The 15320-nt window shown below is 43.6% G+C and overlaps 1 protein-coding gene across 1 annotated transcript in view; it reads right to left on the bottom strand.

Annotated features, from left to right (window-relative positions):
* LOC120552148 (piezo-type mechanosensitive ion channel component 2-like) overlaps positions 1–15320 on the bottom strand; it is an 81149-nt gene that overhangs the window by 25537 nt on the left and 40292 nt on the right. The window contains 7 exon segments of the mRNA XM_039789920.1: positions 5341–5517; positions 6005–6162; positions 6544–6797; positions 9993–10087; positions 10351–10429; positions 10870–11018; positions 13279–13535. Coding sequence (XP_039645854.1) covers positions 5341–5517; positions 6005–6162; positions 6544–6797; positions 9993–10087; positions 10351–10429; positions 10870–11018; positions 13279–13535 — 1169 coding nt within the window.

The following is a 15320-nucleotide window of genomic DNA, read 5'->3' as shown; positions in this document are numbered from 1 at the left end:
GACTTCGAAAGTCATCGTGGAAGTTCATGTCATAGCAGGGCACATCGTGTCATACTGAGTAGTGCAGTCTCCTATACCGGATCCTGACTACTCTGTGCGTATGAACATCACAGCAGGGCGTTGCGGGATGTAGCGTGGCGCTGCAGAGCATGGGTGGATGCAGTGGACGCAGCAGGACGCGGCCGGGAATTGCAGAGAATTGCAGAGCGTAGCTCTGCAAAGAAGAAACATAAGGACTCGACTCCGGGGAGTAAACTCCGCAGAGCTAGGTTAGTAACAAGAATTTCTGGGACAGGATGCATACAAAAGGAAACAAGTGGAAACAGAGATGATAGAGCAGCTCAGTGTGTCATAGGAAGGAAGGAACTTCCCCGGCAGTCTAGAATTATAATAGCATAACTAAGAGAGGCAGGTTAAAGAGAGATGCCTGGTCGGGCTAGAACTCTCCCCAACCGGATCGGGCTGTACTGGCCTGCCTCCCTCTACTCTCGCTATATTAATGATTATATAATAAATAAAACTGATGACTACGAAGAGGAGCAGATGGTCCGGGTTAGGCAGACGCTGCAACTCCTCACTCCCTAACTATAAGCTTTATCAAAGAGGAGGGTTTTCAGTTTACTCTTAAATGTGGTGATGGTGTCTGCCCCTCGAAACCCAAATTGGGAGCTGGTTCCACAGGAGCGGAGCCTGATAGCTGAAGGCTCTGGCCCCCAGTCTACTTTTAGAGACTCTAGGAACCACAAGTAGCTCTGCATTCTGGGAGCGTAGTGCTCTACTAGGACAATAAGGTACTAAGAGCTCTTCTAGGTATGAAGGTGCTTGACCATTTAGAGCTTTGTAGGTCAGGAGGAGGATTTTAAATTCAATCCTAGATTTCACAGGAAGCCAGTGCAGAGAAGCCAATACAGGAGAAATATGATCTCTTCTCTTAGTTCTCGTCAGAACACGTACTGCAGCATTGTGGATCAGCTGGAGAGTCTTAAGGGACTTATTTGAGCAACCTGATAGTAAGGAATTACAGTAGTCTAGCCTGGAAGTAATGAATGCATGGACTAGTTTTTCAGCATCATTTTTGAGACAGGATATTCCTAATTTTGGCAATGTTACAAAGATGGAAAAAGGCTGTTCTTGAGGTTTGTTTTAAGTGGGCATTGAAGGATATATCCTGATCAAAAATAACTCCTAAATTTCTGACAGTAGTGCTGGAGGCCAGGGCAATACCATCCAGAGTAGCTATATCTTTAGATAATGAAGTTCAGAGGTGCGTTGGTCCCATCACAATAACTTCACTTTTGTTTGAGTTTAACATCAGGAAATTGTGGGTCATCCAGGATTTTATATCTTTAATACACGCTTGAAGTTTAGCTAACTGACCACTTTCGTCTGGCTTAATTGACAGATATAATTGGGTGTCGTCTGCGTAACAGTGATAGTTAATTGAATGTTTCCTAATAATATTACCTAGAGGAAGCATATATAAGGAAAATAGAATTGGTCCAAGCACTGAGCCTTGAGGAACGCCATGGCTAACTTTAGCGTGCTTGGAGGGTTTATCGTTAATGTTAACAAATTGGGATCGCTCAGAGAAATAGGACTTAAACCAGCTTAGTGTGATTCCTTTAATGCCAACTAAGTGTTCCAGTCTCTGTAACAGGATGGTATGGTCAATAGTGTCAAATGCAGCACTAAGATCTAGTAGAACAAGAATGGAGACAAGTCCTTTGTCTGCAGCGGTTAGAAGGTCATTAATAATTTTCACCATTGCTGTCTCTGTGCTATGATTCTTTCTAAATCCTGATTGAAAGTCATCAAATAAACTATTGCTATGTAGAAAATCACATAACTGATTAGCAACTACCTTCTCAAGGATCTTGGATAGAAAGGGAAGGTTAGATATAGGTCTATAGTTTGCTAAGACCTCAGGATCCAGGGTGGGTTTTTTCAGAAGAGGTTTTATCACAGCTATTTTAAATGACTGCGGTACATAACCTGTTAATAAGGACATATTGATCATATCTAGTAATGAAGTGTTAACCACGGTAGCGCTTCTTTGGACGCTTAGTTCCGTTGGGATGGGGTCTAAGAGACAGGTAGATGGCTTAGCTGAGGATATCTTTAACATTAATTGTTGAAGGTCTATAGGATAAAAGCAGTCTAAGTATATGTCGGGAATAGTCGTTCTTTCTAGCGGTCCTGCGTTTAAAGGTGAACCGTTAGAAGTTGAGGGCAAAGGTGATAGATTTTATCTCTAATAGTTATAATTTTATCATTAAAGAAGCTCATGAAGTCATCACTACTCAGAGCTAGAGGAATAGATGGCTCAGTAGAGATGTGACTATCTGTCAGCCTGGCTACAGTGCTGAAAAGAAACCTTGGGTTGTTCTTATTTTCTTCTATTAGTGATGAGTAATAGTCTGATCTGGCCTTTCTTAGGGCCTTCCTATAGGTTTTGAGACTTTCTTGCCAATCCAAACGAGATTCTTCCACTTTGGTGGAACGCCATTTACTTTTGAGGTTTCGCGAGATTTGTTTTAATTTGCAAGTTTGGGAGTTATACCAAGGTGCTAGTTACCTTTGCTTAATCATCTTCTTTTTGAGTCTAAAAAGTCGTCCGTAGGCAGGTCGTAGCACCGTCTACAAATGTATCAATTTGAGAGGGACTGAGGTTAACATAAAGGTCCTCTGTTATGTTAAGGCATGACAAAGAGTCAAATGCTGTTGGAATATCTTCCTTAAATTTAGCTATAGCACTGTCAGATAGGCATCTAGTGTAGAAGTTTTTATCTAATTTAGTATAGTCCGGTAGTAAGAATTCGAAAGTAATTAAAGAATGATCTGATAATACCGAATTCTGCGGAAATATTATTAAATCCTCAATTTCAATACCATATGCCAGCACAAGGTCGAAGGTGTGGTTAAAACAGTGCGTCGCCTTGTGCACACTCTGACTGAAACCGATTTAATCCAATAATGAGTTGAAAGCAGTGCTAAGGCTATCATTGTCAACGTCCACATGGATATTAAAATCACCTACAATAAGTACTTTGTCTGATTTAAGGACTAAACATGATAAAAACTCTGAGAAATCAGATAAAAATTCAGAATACGGACCTGGAGCCCTGTAAATAACAACGAATATAATTGGCTGTAATGTTTTCCATTTTGGATGTTGAAGATTAAGAACAAGACTCTCAAAAGAGTTATAATTTAGTTTAGGTTTAGGATTAATTAACAGGCTTGACTCAAAGATGGCTGCAACTCCCCCTCCTCGGCCTGAGCCTCTAGGAATTTGAGTATTAATATGACTGGGAGGAGTGGCTTCATTTAGACATATTCTTCATGGCCCAGCCAGGTTTCAGTAAGACAGAATAGATCAATTTGATTATCTGATATCAAATAGTTTACCAATACTGCTTTAGAAGACAGAGATCTAATATTTAATAGTCCACATCTAATTTTCCTATTTTGTTCTATCGTTGCAGTCGTTTTAATTGTAAATAGGTTGTTAAGTATAGCGCATCTTTTGTTTACCTTTGATTTAACCGATCTGAGTCGGGGGAAAGACACCGTGCTTATTAGACTATGAGTGGGCGACTGCTCCAACGGAAGCACAGAGGGGCGCGTAGCACTGCACCTCTGATTACTAATATCAAACTTGGGTTGTCATAGTTTATGATCGATAATAGACTCAGTCAGATTTTTTGATATGAGAGCGGCTCCGTCCCAGGTGGGATGAATGCCGTCTCTCTCCATCAGACCAGGCTTTCCCCAGAACGCTCCCCCCAGTTATTCACATAGCCCACATCATTAGCTGGGCACCACCCCGACAACCAGCGGTGGAAGGATGATGTACAGCTGTACATTTCATCACTGGTCAGGTTTGGCAGGGGTCCAGAGAAAACTACTGAGTCCGACATTGTCTTTGCGTATGCACAAAGTGACTCAACATTAATTTTAGTGATCTCCGATGTACGACCATTACCCCCTACGTGAAGTATGATCTTACTGTATTTATGGTTCTTTTAGCCAGCAGCTTTAGATGGGATTCTATATCGCCCGCTCTAGCCCCGGGGACACGTATGACCGGGTACTGTAGCCACTGGAGCCGCCGGCTTCACATGTCGCAGTATAGCTCCCAATAACCAGAATTGGCTTCTCAGCGGGTGTATCACCAAGAAGGGAGAAACTGTTAGAGAGGCGAAGATGCTCCGGTTTAGAGCGACCATCATCATGTGCACTCCCTGGTTTAGATCTAACGCTACGCTTCCCTCGGACAGTCACCCACTCACCCGGCTGCTCAGGGTCTGCCGGGGGACAGCTAGCAGAAGCTACAGAGGCTACAGTATGTTGGCCCGCATCAATTACGTGGCGCTGGCTAGCTACGGAAGCATATGATTCTCGGCGCGGGGCGGGCCAAACTCACTAAGCCTTGCCTCCAGAGCAGCGAATATACTACATTTATTACATGTATCGTTATCACTAAAGGAGGCAGAGGAATAGCTAAACGCAAGAGAGCGCAGGAGAGGTAGAGGAATTATCCATTGCTAATGGCTAAGCTAAAGTAGCCAACAGCGTTTTGACAACTGTAAGATCAGCAAGGCAGTCGCTGTAAGGGAAGCGAAGTATAAGTGCTTGAATAGAACAATTGTAATTAAAATGCAATCCAGGCAAATATCCGCTAATTTAGACAATAAAGCAGAGTTGAGTAAGTTTTTGCTGGAGCAGCAAACTAGCGTTTGGAACCGAACACTAGAACACCAGAAGTGACAATACGCTTGCCGTACACGTCAGCACGTCAGTCCAGTCCAGTCTCCAGTCTCTCTCTAGCTCTCTTCACCACATACTGCTCCCTCTCTCCAGTCTCTCTCTAGCTCTCTTCACCACATACTGCTCTCTCTCTCCAGTCTCTCTCTAGCTCCACCACATACTGCTCTCTCTCTCTCCAGTCTCTCTCTAGCTCTTTCCACCACATACTGCTCTCTCTCCAGTCTCTCTCTAGCTCCACCACATACTGCTCTCTCTCTCCAGTCTCTCTCTAGCTCCACCACATACTGCTCACTCTCTCTCCAGTCTCTCTCTAGCTCTCTCCACCACATACTGCTCTCTCTCTCTCTCGCTCCACCACATACTGCTCCCTCTCTCCAGCCTCTCTCTAGCTCTCTCCACCACATACTGCTCCATCTATTTCATTTCTATAGTTTGTAGCTAACTTGACCAGCTGATAAGCATCAACCTTTTCCTGTAACATTCTGAAACAGTTTCGTGAATCGTGAATCTTCAGTCTGAACTTCTAGACTTTAGACAGACAGATAGGTATGATGTTGTTGCCATGGTTACCATTGTGCAGTTGGCGGAGTATCTGATTGGCTGGACAACGTTGAGTTGGTACAACATCTTACAGACGGTCAGCACACAGGTCCAAACAGTACAGACTCCTGACAGCAAGGGGCGCCACGACCTGCAGGGCAACGCCACGGCAACGCACAGCACGAACAGCAGGTTCAACACACACACCTGCAGAGAGACAGACAGGTTCAACACACACACCTGCAGAGAGACAGGTTCAACACACACACCTGCAGAGAGACCGACAGGTTCAACACACACCAGGTATTGACAGGGAGAGTCTAACCTATCAGCTGTGTTGTATTAACAGGGAGAGACTAACCTGTTAGCTGTGTTGTCGATGCCTCGAAAGAACAAAGGAAGTGACTCAGAGCTTGCCGTAAAGCAGTATCTCTGGCTGTATATGTGTATGACGTCATTGACATTTTAAAAGGCTTTTTTAGAAGCCGGAAGTTCTCCCCTTATTAGACATTCTCTGATCCCACTCAGATTGATCACAATACGTAGGGAAAAGAAGGCAGAGGGATTTTTTTGTTAACGGCTATGCTAACCTTTAGTAGCCGTAGACGAGCCTGGTTTGTTTAGCACGTTCGTAACACAGACAGACAGACAGACAGACAGACAGACAGACAGACAGACAGACAGACAGACAGACCTCCTTCACACAGACCCAGATGATGTACGAGAAGACAATCTTGACGATGTGCAGTTCCAGGATCCACCAGAGGACGAACTGGAGGCGCTGCAGGGAGACGAGGACACGCAGGGACAGAACCGAGAGACGGTCCACCACCAACCGCCAAGACACCAGCCCTGAGGACAGACAGAGACACAGACAGGGGTTCAGACAGACAGACAGGGGTTCAGACAGACAGACAGACAGGGGTTCAGACAGACAGATGTTCAGACAGACAGACATACAGGTGTTCAGACAGACAGACAGAAATGTTTTCAGTCAGACAGACAGACAGGGCATACAAGGCAGGCAGGCAGAAAGGTTTTCAGACAGACAGACAGGTGTTCAGACAGACAGAAAGGTTTTCAGACAGAGACAGGGCAGGCAGCCAGACAGGCAGGCAGGACTCCCTGTAGGTTAGGGTTTACAGACTGCTTTTCTGTTTGGGTTTTTAACTTTTTATTCTTTTAAATTCTGCAGCTTCCGTTTGTCTCTGCTACTGATCAATGTGTTTATACCTCTGATGTGGTCAGACAGGGTCTCCCTCTCCAACATGCAGGGGTTCTCCTCCTCCTCCTCCTCCTGTGTTTCCTCCTCTTGGGTCTCCTCCTCTTTCTCCCTCTGTTCTCTCTTCTTCTCCTCCTCCTCCTCCTCCTCCTCCTCCTCCTGTGTCTCTGTCTCCATCTGTTCTCCTCCCTTCTCCTCCTCCAGGAGGAGTGGAGGAGCTCCGCCCAGCGACAGGTCGAACAGGCTGCCATCAGAGTGGACCAACCTGAGACAGAGAGACAGACAGGTTCAACACACACACCTGCAGAGAGACACACAAGCTCAACATACACACCTGCAGAGAGACAGACAGGTTCAACACACAGACCTGCAGAGAGACAGACAGGTTCAACATACACACCTGCAGAGAAACAGACAGGTTCAACACACACACCTGCAGATAGACACAAGTTCAACACACACACCTGCAGAGAGACAGACAGGACTCAACACAATAATAATACTGTTAACGTTGTAATTCAGTCATCAATAGTTAATGTTACTGCAGCTGCTAGTGCTTTCCCTACTAGCCTGACACCGGCTAACGATGAGGCTAACAGCAGTCAAGCCCAACAAAGCTCACCGGAGGGGGACGACTGTCACCGCCAATTTGAAGCGGAGGATACCTCGTCGGTCGCGGAGGCCTCTGGTTCCAGCAGAAGCGCCAGCATGGGTCCTTCAGAGGCGCACTGCCTAACCAATGTCCTGTCTGAAGAGGAATATCCCACTGACCCGTACCTTTTTCGTCACCGCCCTCTCAGTACTGAATTGATCTGTGCGGTGATTGGACATGGTCCTTGCCAGCCTGGCTTGAGGGACTGCTACAAAGAGTTTCCACATGACCAGGATAAGAGACACTTCTGTCTGGCTTGCACCAGATGGGAGGCTCAGGTAACCCAGTGGAGCGTCAGTGGTTGGTGTACTCACTGTACCCACTGTTCTGTTTCTGTTGCTGGCTTTTCGGTAAAAAGTCCAACGACAGTGCTGGGAAAGCCTGGGCTGACCCATGTATGGGGTTTTCTTCATTTAAAAAAGGGACAGAGTGGATTGAGACAGAGAAGGCATATCTAATGACAAAGTTTCGTTTGAGTCAGGACAGCACTGTCATTGCGGAGCTTCTGAAAGCAGAGAGAGAGCAGGTGGAGAAGAACAGAAGGATCCTACATAGGTTGGTGGACACCACGCTCTTTTTAGCCAGACAGGGGCTGGCTTTTCGTGGCCACAGAGAACATGCTGGGCTGGGAGCACATGAATAACCCCGTCAGCAGAGTGACAGACCTCAGTCACCAGTCCCAAAACGAGCTCATTGCAGCTCTTTCCAAAGAGACACTGAGCACAATAATTGATGAGATAAAGTCAGCAAAGTTTTTCTCAGTTATTGTAGATTTCACCATAGATATAACGAGAATGGATCAGTTTTCTCTTTCACTCAGATATGTCACCAAAACAGGCAGCAGCATTGAGCGCTTTATTAAATTTGAGGAGTTACCTGATGGCAGTGTGGCATCCTTTTATGATCTTCTGTATAATTTGCTGACAAAGGACCTTGGTCTTAATGTAAATGATCTGAGGGGACAAGCATATGACGGTGCCAGAATGACGTCAGGGCAGTTAACGGGGCTGCAAGCCAGGGTCAAGCAAAACTGCTCAGACAAGGCATTTTATGTCCACTGCTGCGCACACAACCTCAATCTAATTCTTATGGATGCTGCGTGTTGTTTGTGTAGCGCTAAAGATTTCTTCTGTACACTTGAGAACTTGTGCTGTTTTTTAACTTCAAGCCTTCCGAGATTTAAAATACTGGAGGAGGAACAGGAAATCATTTTGAAAGAACCGTTCTTACGCTGATAAGCCTTACTTGTTGGTGGGCCTCCAGGAATCAGGCCACAGAAGCGGTGATACAGAGCCTCACAGCCATTCTCAAAGCCCTGAGCCGTATCCAACACCACCACAACAGCACAGCCAAGGCGGCCTCTGAAGCTGACGGCCTGCTGTCAAAACTCAGCACATTTGAATTCATGTTCATGTTGGTGTTTTGGAGCGATTTGTTGAAGAGGACATACATCCTGTCGAATTACCTCCAAAAAGAGTCACTGGATGTCAACACTGCTGTGAATCTTATTGACAGTACTGTGGCTCAGATCAGAGAGTTACGCACAGAAGAAGCCTTTGACAGCATGGAGAACACAGCAACAAGTATGGCCAGAGAAAGCCACGCAGCCACCGAGTTTGCGGAGCAGAGGATTCGCAAGAGAAGAAGGCATTTTGTCGAGGACGCAGAGGATGACCAGATCGAGTACAGCAGACGTCGCTTCAAAACGGAAATTTATTTTTACATTCTGGATGTTTTTGTGGGGCAGTTTGAAAGTCGATTTTCAGACTTCAAAAAAATGGCCAAACAAAACTCTGCCCAAAGCGGTTTGAGCACCCTGATGCTGAGGAGGAAATGCTTGAGCTGGCCCGTTTCTACTCAGAAGACATGCCCAAGCCAGAAGACGAAGTGGAGGAGTTTCGCTCTTTTCGTGCATTGTATTCTCAGTTAAACATGGATCTCACCACCGACGCCGTCCTGCCATTCCTCATTGCCAACGACATGGATAGAGCCTATACCCACACCTGACCATTCTCCACAGGATTTATAAAACCCGTCCTATCAGCAGCGCCAGCGCCAAATGAAGTTTAAGCCGTCTGCGGCTCATTAAGACATACTTGTGCATGGATGAGGCCAGACTGTCAAATCCCACCTTGCTGTCTGTGGAGCGAGATATACATATCAACGAGGAAAAAGTGGCAGATTTGCCACCATGAAGGAGAGGAGGATGAAGATTTAATAAAGGACCATGATATGTAGATAGTTTTGTTAGATGTATTTGTTCTGGAGGATCGTTAAGCAGAGAACAAAATGGTAAGGAAAAATAATCGTCTAAGAATTTATATTTTAGTTATGAATAAGTCACTCAGAATGTAATAAATCAGTTTTACTCAAAGTGTTCATGTAGCACCTGTAAGCCTACCTATGGAGTTGTAAACAAACGTTGTGTTCTATACAGTATAATAGTGCCATGTCAGTTATATAGGGTGGCACTGATTGAGAGCACTTGGCCTGTTCAGCACCATCGCTGTCCATCGGCTGTCGCTGTCCGTGGTGCTGAAACATTTTTACTTGCCTGGCAAACTGCTTTCTTTCTTTGTTTGTCAATAAAAACTTGTCAAAACATGTGTCTTTTCTTTGGGTTTTATTTCACATAAAGGCTTACTGGCTCAACAAGTGACACATTATAACATAACATGCATTCATCAGATATTTTACCGTTTTTATTTAACGGTTTTAATTTTAAAATGACTTGGTAGCAGAGGGCCCCATGATGAAGCTCCGCCCCCACTGTACTGAGAGTCTAGCTCTGCCCCTGGTGTGTGTTACCTGGTGATGGTGCTGTTGTGTGTGTCCACCACAGTCTTCAGATCGGTCAGCTGCAAAAACGGCTGGTGGAAGTAATGCAGGTGTACGACACACACCTGCAGAACGCAGTCAACGTTTACAAAGTGTTCAGAGAAGAAGAGAAAAAGGAAAACGTTCAACTTAACATGTTTATGCACGAGTCTTAACAGGGTTAGGATTAGGATGTCATGGCTCAACACCTGGTACCGGTCCACTGTTTGGCTTAATACCAAACCAAGCTGCTAACACGTACCAAGATTATTATTATTATTATTATTATTATTATTATTATTATTATTATTATTATTAGTAGTAGTAGTAGTAGTAGTAGTAGTATTACCAAGAGGAAGGCAGCAGGGATGAAGATCCTGGTGAAGAGAACAGGAACAGAAAACTTCTCCAACCCGATGTCCTCCAACCTGGAGAGACAACCACACATCAGAGAGTACCTGGGAGTAACTGGGAGTACCAGGGAGTACCTGGAGTACCTGTGAATACCTGTGTTTAGCTGTGAGTACCTGTGAGTACCTGTGAGTACCTGTTTACGTGTGAGTACCTGTGTTTACCTGTGAGTACCTGTAGTAACTGTGAGTACCTGTTTACCTGTGAGTACCTGTGTTTACCTGTGAGTACCTGAGAGTACATGTGTTTACCTGTGAGTACCTGTAGTAACTGTGAGTACCTGTGAGTACCTGTGAGTACCTGTGTTTACCTGTGAGTACCTGTAGTAACTGTGAGTACCTGTTTACCTGTGAGTACCTGTGTTTACCTGTGAGTACCTGTGTTTACCTGTGAGTACCTGAGAGTACATGTGGGTACCTGAGAATACATGTGGGTACCTCGGAGTACCTGGGAGTACCTGTGAGTGCTGAGTCCAGTGTAATAGCTCCAGGTGTCGGGGGACGAGGGGAACTGGAAGGTGTAGACCAGGATCAGAACCAACATGGAGTAAACCACCACTGCTACCCAGAAACCCCTGAGCATGGCACGCCAACGCTCGTAGTTCAACTACAGTCAGACAGACAGGTGGAGAGACAGACAGGTAGAGAGACAGTGAGACAGACGTGTAGATAAACAGTGAGACAGACAGGTAGACTCTCTAACTGGGAGGTTTTATAAAGAATAAGAATATGTTTAGATCATTTCCTCTCCAACTGGGAGGTTTTATAAAGAATATGTTAGATAATTTCCTCTCTAACTGGGAGGTTTTATAAAGAATATGTTAGATAATTTCCTCTCTAACTGGGAGGTTTTATAAAGAATATGTTAGATAATTTCCTCTCTAACTGGGAGGTTTTATAAAGAATATGTTAGATCATCTCCTCTCTAACTGGGAGGTTTTATAAAGAATATGTTTAGATCATTTCCTCTCCAACTGGGAGGTTTTATAAAGAATATGTTAGATAATTTCCTCTCTAACTGGGAGGTTTTATAAAGAATATGTTAGATCATCTCCTCTCTAACTGGGAGGTTTTATAAAGAATATGTTTAGATCATTTCCTCTCTAACTGGGAGGTTTTATAAAGAATATGTTAGATCATTTCCTCTCTAACTGGGAGGTTTTATAAAGAATATGTTTAGATAATTTCCTCTCTAACTGGGAGGTTTTATAAAGAATATGTTTAGATCATCTCCTCTCTAACTGGGAGGTTTTATAAAGAATATGTTAGATCATTTCCTCTCTAACTGGGATGTTTTATAAAGAATATGTTTAGATCATTTCCTCTCCAACTGGGAGGTTTTATAAAGAATATGTTAGATAATTTCCTCTCTAACTCGGAGGTTTTATAAAGAATATGTTAGATCATTTCCTCTCTAACTGGGAGGTTTTATAAAGAATATGTTTAGATCATTTCCTCTCCAACTGGGAGGTTTTATAAAGAATATGTTTAGATCATTTCCTCTCCAACTGGGAGGTTTTATAAAGAATATGTTAGATAATTTCCTCTCTAACTGGGAGGTTTTGGGACTGATTGGTGGGATTGCTGTGGACCAAGTACACGAGGAGATCCACTGGTAAGAGCCAATGAGGTTTAACCATGTATCAGCTAATTTAAATAGCTCACGTTACTGTATTGTATCAACAGTTAAATTAATTTAATATTGGATGAGGAGTTTTCTTTAGCTGGGTGTAAATGTTCCACCAGAACCAGTTCCTTCCTGAGACTATTCAGCAGAGACACCGTCACTGTGTCTGGAGCTTAGCTCCGCCCACAACCGTGGGGACTGGTTTAAAGAAAGGCCAATGAACCAGAGCATGTTTTTCTCCTATCCCAGAACCTGTGGTGTAGCCAGACCCTCCTCTGCAGCGCTGTGGAGGAGGGTCTGGCTATAAGAGACCAGCTTCATCAGAAGAATCTGACATCTCATCCCTTCAAACAGTCGCTCTGCCTTCCGCCACAACTCAAACTATCATTGGACGATTCAACGTAGTAAAGTTGTAGTTTAAAGTGATGGTTCGGAGTAATTCACCCTAGGGTCCTTTGCACCATGACCTCGAGCCAAACACCCCCCCAGAAGCTTTTTTCACCCGGGTCTAACATTGGGAGACTTAGCGTAGAGTAGCGTTATCAGCTGAATAGCTTAGCGCAGGGGCTAATGGACCCACGTTTGTATCTCGTAAGTTACCCCACTAATAATGCCCGAAATGATACCAAACGTCTACAAGTAGTACAAATAGGTTATGCTCTCATAAAACGATGGATTGGAAAGTTTGTAAGTACACCGGAAGTTTATGTAAATAACACTTGCCTGCTGGCTTCTACTCTCTGCTGTTGTTGCTGCTGTAAGACGAGTGCTTTCCCTCCTCCCCCACTCCATCTCCGTCCACCCGCTCCACCAGGAGCACATCGCGCATTGCCACTCCCGGACCAGATCCCAATAGCCAAAAATAGCATCTGAATAACGCGCTACTGACTTTAGACTAGCGCCACTGACTTTAGACCAGGTTTTTCCTGGTCAGTGGTGGAATTGTTTTCTGAAACTGCAAAATAGGACCACGTAACGTTTGCGCCTGAACACGCCTCCTCTTTTCCCTGAACCGCCCCCGGGAGTGCAAATACATTCCCTAATTTACCGACGTGCGTCTGTGGAGGGAAAAGTCCGCTGTGCGTCGGGTGCAAAATAGGAATGATACATGTGTCGGTGTACAAAGGCAATTGCTCTGAGTGCAAGATAGGGCCCTAAGAATCAAAGTAGCACAGTGGTATCGCAGCAGCGGTACCCGGGAGTACACACAGTAGCAGTACTTGTAGTACTTGAGTCTTACCTGGTAGAGGGCGACGCAGCACAGGAACATCACCATGTAGATCACTTTGTAGACGACGATTTGTCCTTCAAAACTAACGAAGAAGAACATTGTTCCGCAGACATAGATCCAGTATTTAACAAACATCCTGGTAACCACAGCAACAAGAGCCTCCATCTTAAGTCCTCCTCTTCTCTGTAGGAGCAGCACCTCCTCGTACGACACCTCCTCCTCCTTCTTCTTCTTCTCCTGCAGATCGTCACAAACACTCTGCTCCTCTGGAGGGCACAAAACAGCAGTAGATGCTAGATCACACCTGATACAGGTGTCAACAGACTCTTGGTTAACTAGATCACACCTGATACACGTGTCAACAGAGTTTATGTTTACACTCTTGGTTGGTGAGCTCTTTATTAATGTCAGATCACAGCGGTGGAAGAAGTATTCAGATTACTTCAGTAAAATATTAATACCACACTGTAAAATACTCTGTTACAGTAAAAGTCTGTAAGTATCAGCAGGAGAATGTAGTTAAAGTATTAAAACATTGTAGAAAAGGGTAAAAAATGTAGTGGAGCAACTAAAGTAACTAGTAACTAAAGCTGGAACAGATGAATGTAGCGGAGTAACTAAAGTAACTAGTAACTAAAGCTGGAACAGATGAATGTAGCGGAGTAACTAAAGTAACTAGTAACTAAAGCTGGAACAGATGAATGTAGCGGAGTAACTAAAGTAACTAGTAACTAAAGCTGTAACAGATGAATGTAGTGGAGTAACTAAAGTAACTAGTAACTAAAGCTGTAACAGATGAATGTAGGGGAGTAACTAAAGTAAATAGTAACTAAAGCTGTAACAGATGAATGTAGGGGAGTAACTAAAGTAACTAGTAACTAAAGCTGTAACAGATGAATGTAGGGGAGTAACTAAAGTAAATAGTAACTAAAGCTGTAACAGAGGAATGTAGTGGAGTAACTAAAGCAACTAAAGCTGTAACAGATGAATGTAGCAGAGTAACTAAAGTAACTAGTAACTAAAGCTGTAACAGATGAATGTAGTGGAGTAACTAAAGTAACTAGTAACTAAAGCTGTAACAGATGAATGTAGGGGAGTAACTAAAGTAACTAGTAACTAAAGCTGTAACAGATGAATGTAGGGGAGTAACTAAAGTAAATAGTAACTAAAGCTGTAACAGATGAATGTAGTGGAGTAACTAAAGCAACTAAAGCTGTAACAGATGAATGTAGCGGAGTAACTAAAGTAACTAAAGCTGTAACAGATGAATGTAGCGGAGTAACTAAAGTAACTAGTAACTAAAGCTGTAACAGTTGAATGTAGCGGAGTAAATAAAGTAACTAGTAACTAAAGCTGTAACAGATGAATGTAGGGGAGTAACTAAAGTAACTAGTAACTAAAGCTGTAACAGATGAATGTAGTGGAGTAACTAAAGCAACTAAAGCTGTAACAGATGAATGTAGCAGAGTAACTAAAGTAACTAAAGCTGTAACAGATGAATGTAGCGGAGTAACTAAAGCAACTAAAGCTGTAACAGATGAATGTAGGAGTAACTAAAGCAACTAAAGCTGTAACAGATGAATGTAGTGGAGTAACTAAAGCAACTAAAGCTGTAACAGATGAATGTAGCGGAGTAACTAAAGTAACTAGTAACTAAAGCTGTAACAGATGAATGTAGCGGAGTAACTAAAGTAACTAAAGCTGTAACAGATGAATGTAGCGGAGTAAATAAAGTAACTAGTAACTAAAGCTGTAACAGATGAATGTAGGGGAGTAACTAAAGTAACTAGTAACTAAAGCTGTAACAGATGAATGTAGCAGAGTAGAAGTAGAAAGTGGCATGAAGAGAAAACACTCAAGTAAAGTACAAGTACCTCAACATCCGGACTGAAGTACAGTAGTGGAGTACATGTACTTAGTTACATTACACCACTGCATCTCTTTTGGAACATGTTTCATTGTGTAGTTTTTGGTGAGGAAGCCTTATTAGTGATTTTGCTGAGTCATTCCACTGTTACAGGTAGCTACATGCTACATGCTAGCTGTCTAAT

This window comes from Perca fluviatilis, chromosome 22 (assembly GCF_010015445.1).
Source record: "Perca fluviatilis chromosome 22, GENO_Pfluv_1.0, whole genome shotgun sequence".
NCBI lineage: Eukaryota > Metazoa > Chordata > Actinopteri > Perciformes > Percidae > Perca > Perca fluviatilis.
Note: the sequence above shows the minus strand (reverse complement) of the source record. Positions and strands in the feature narration are given on the sequence as shown.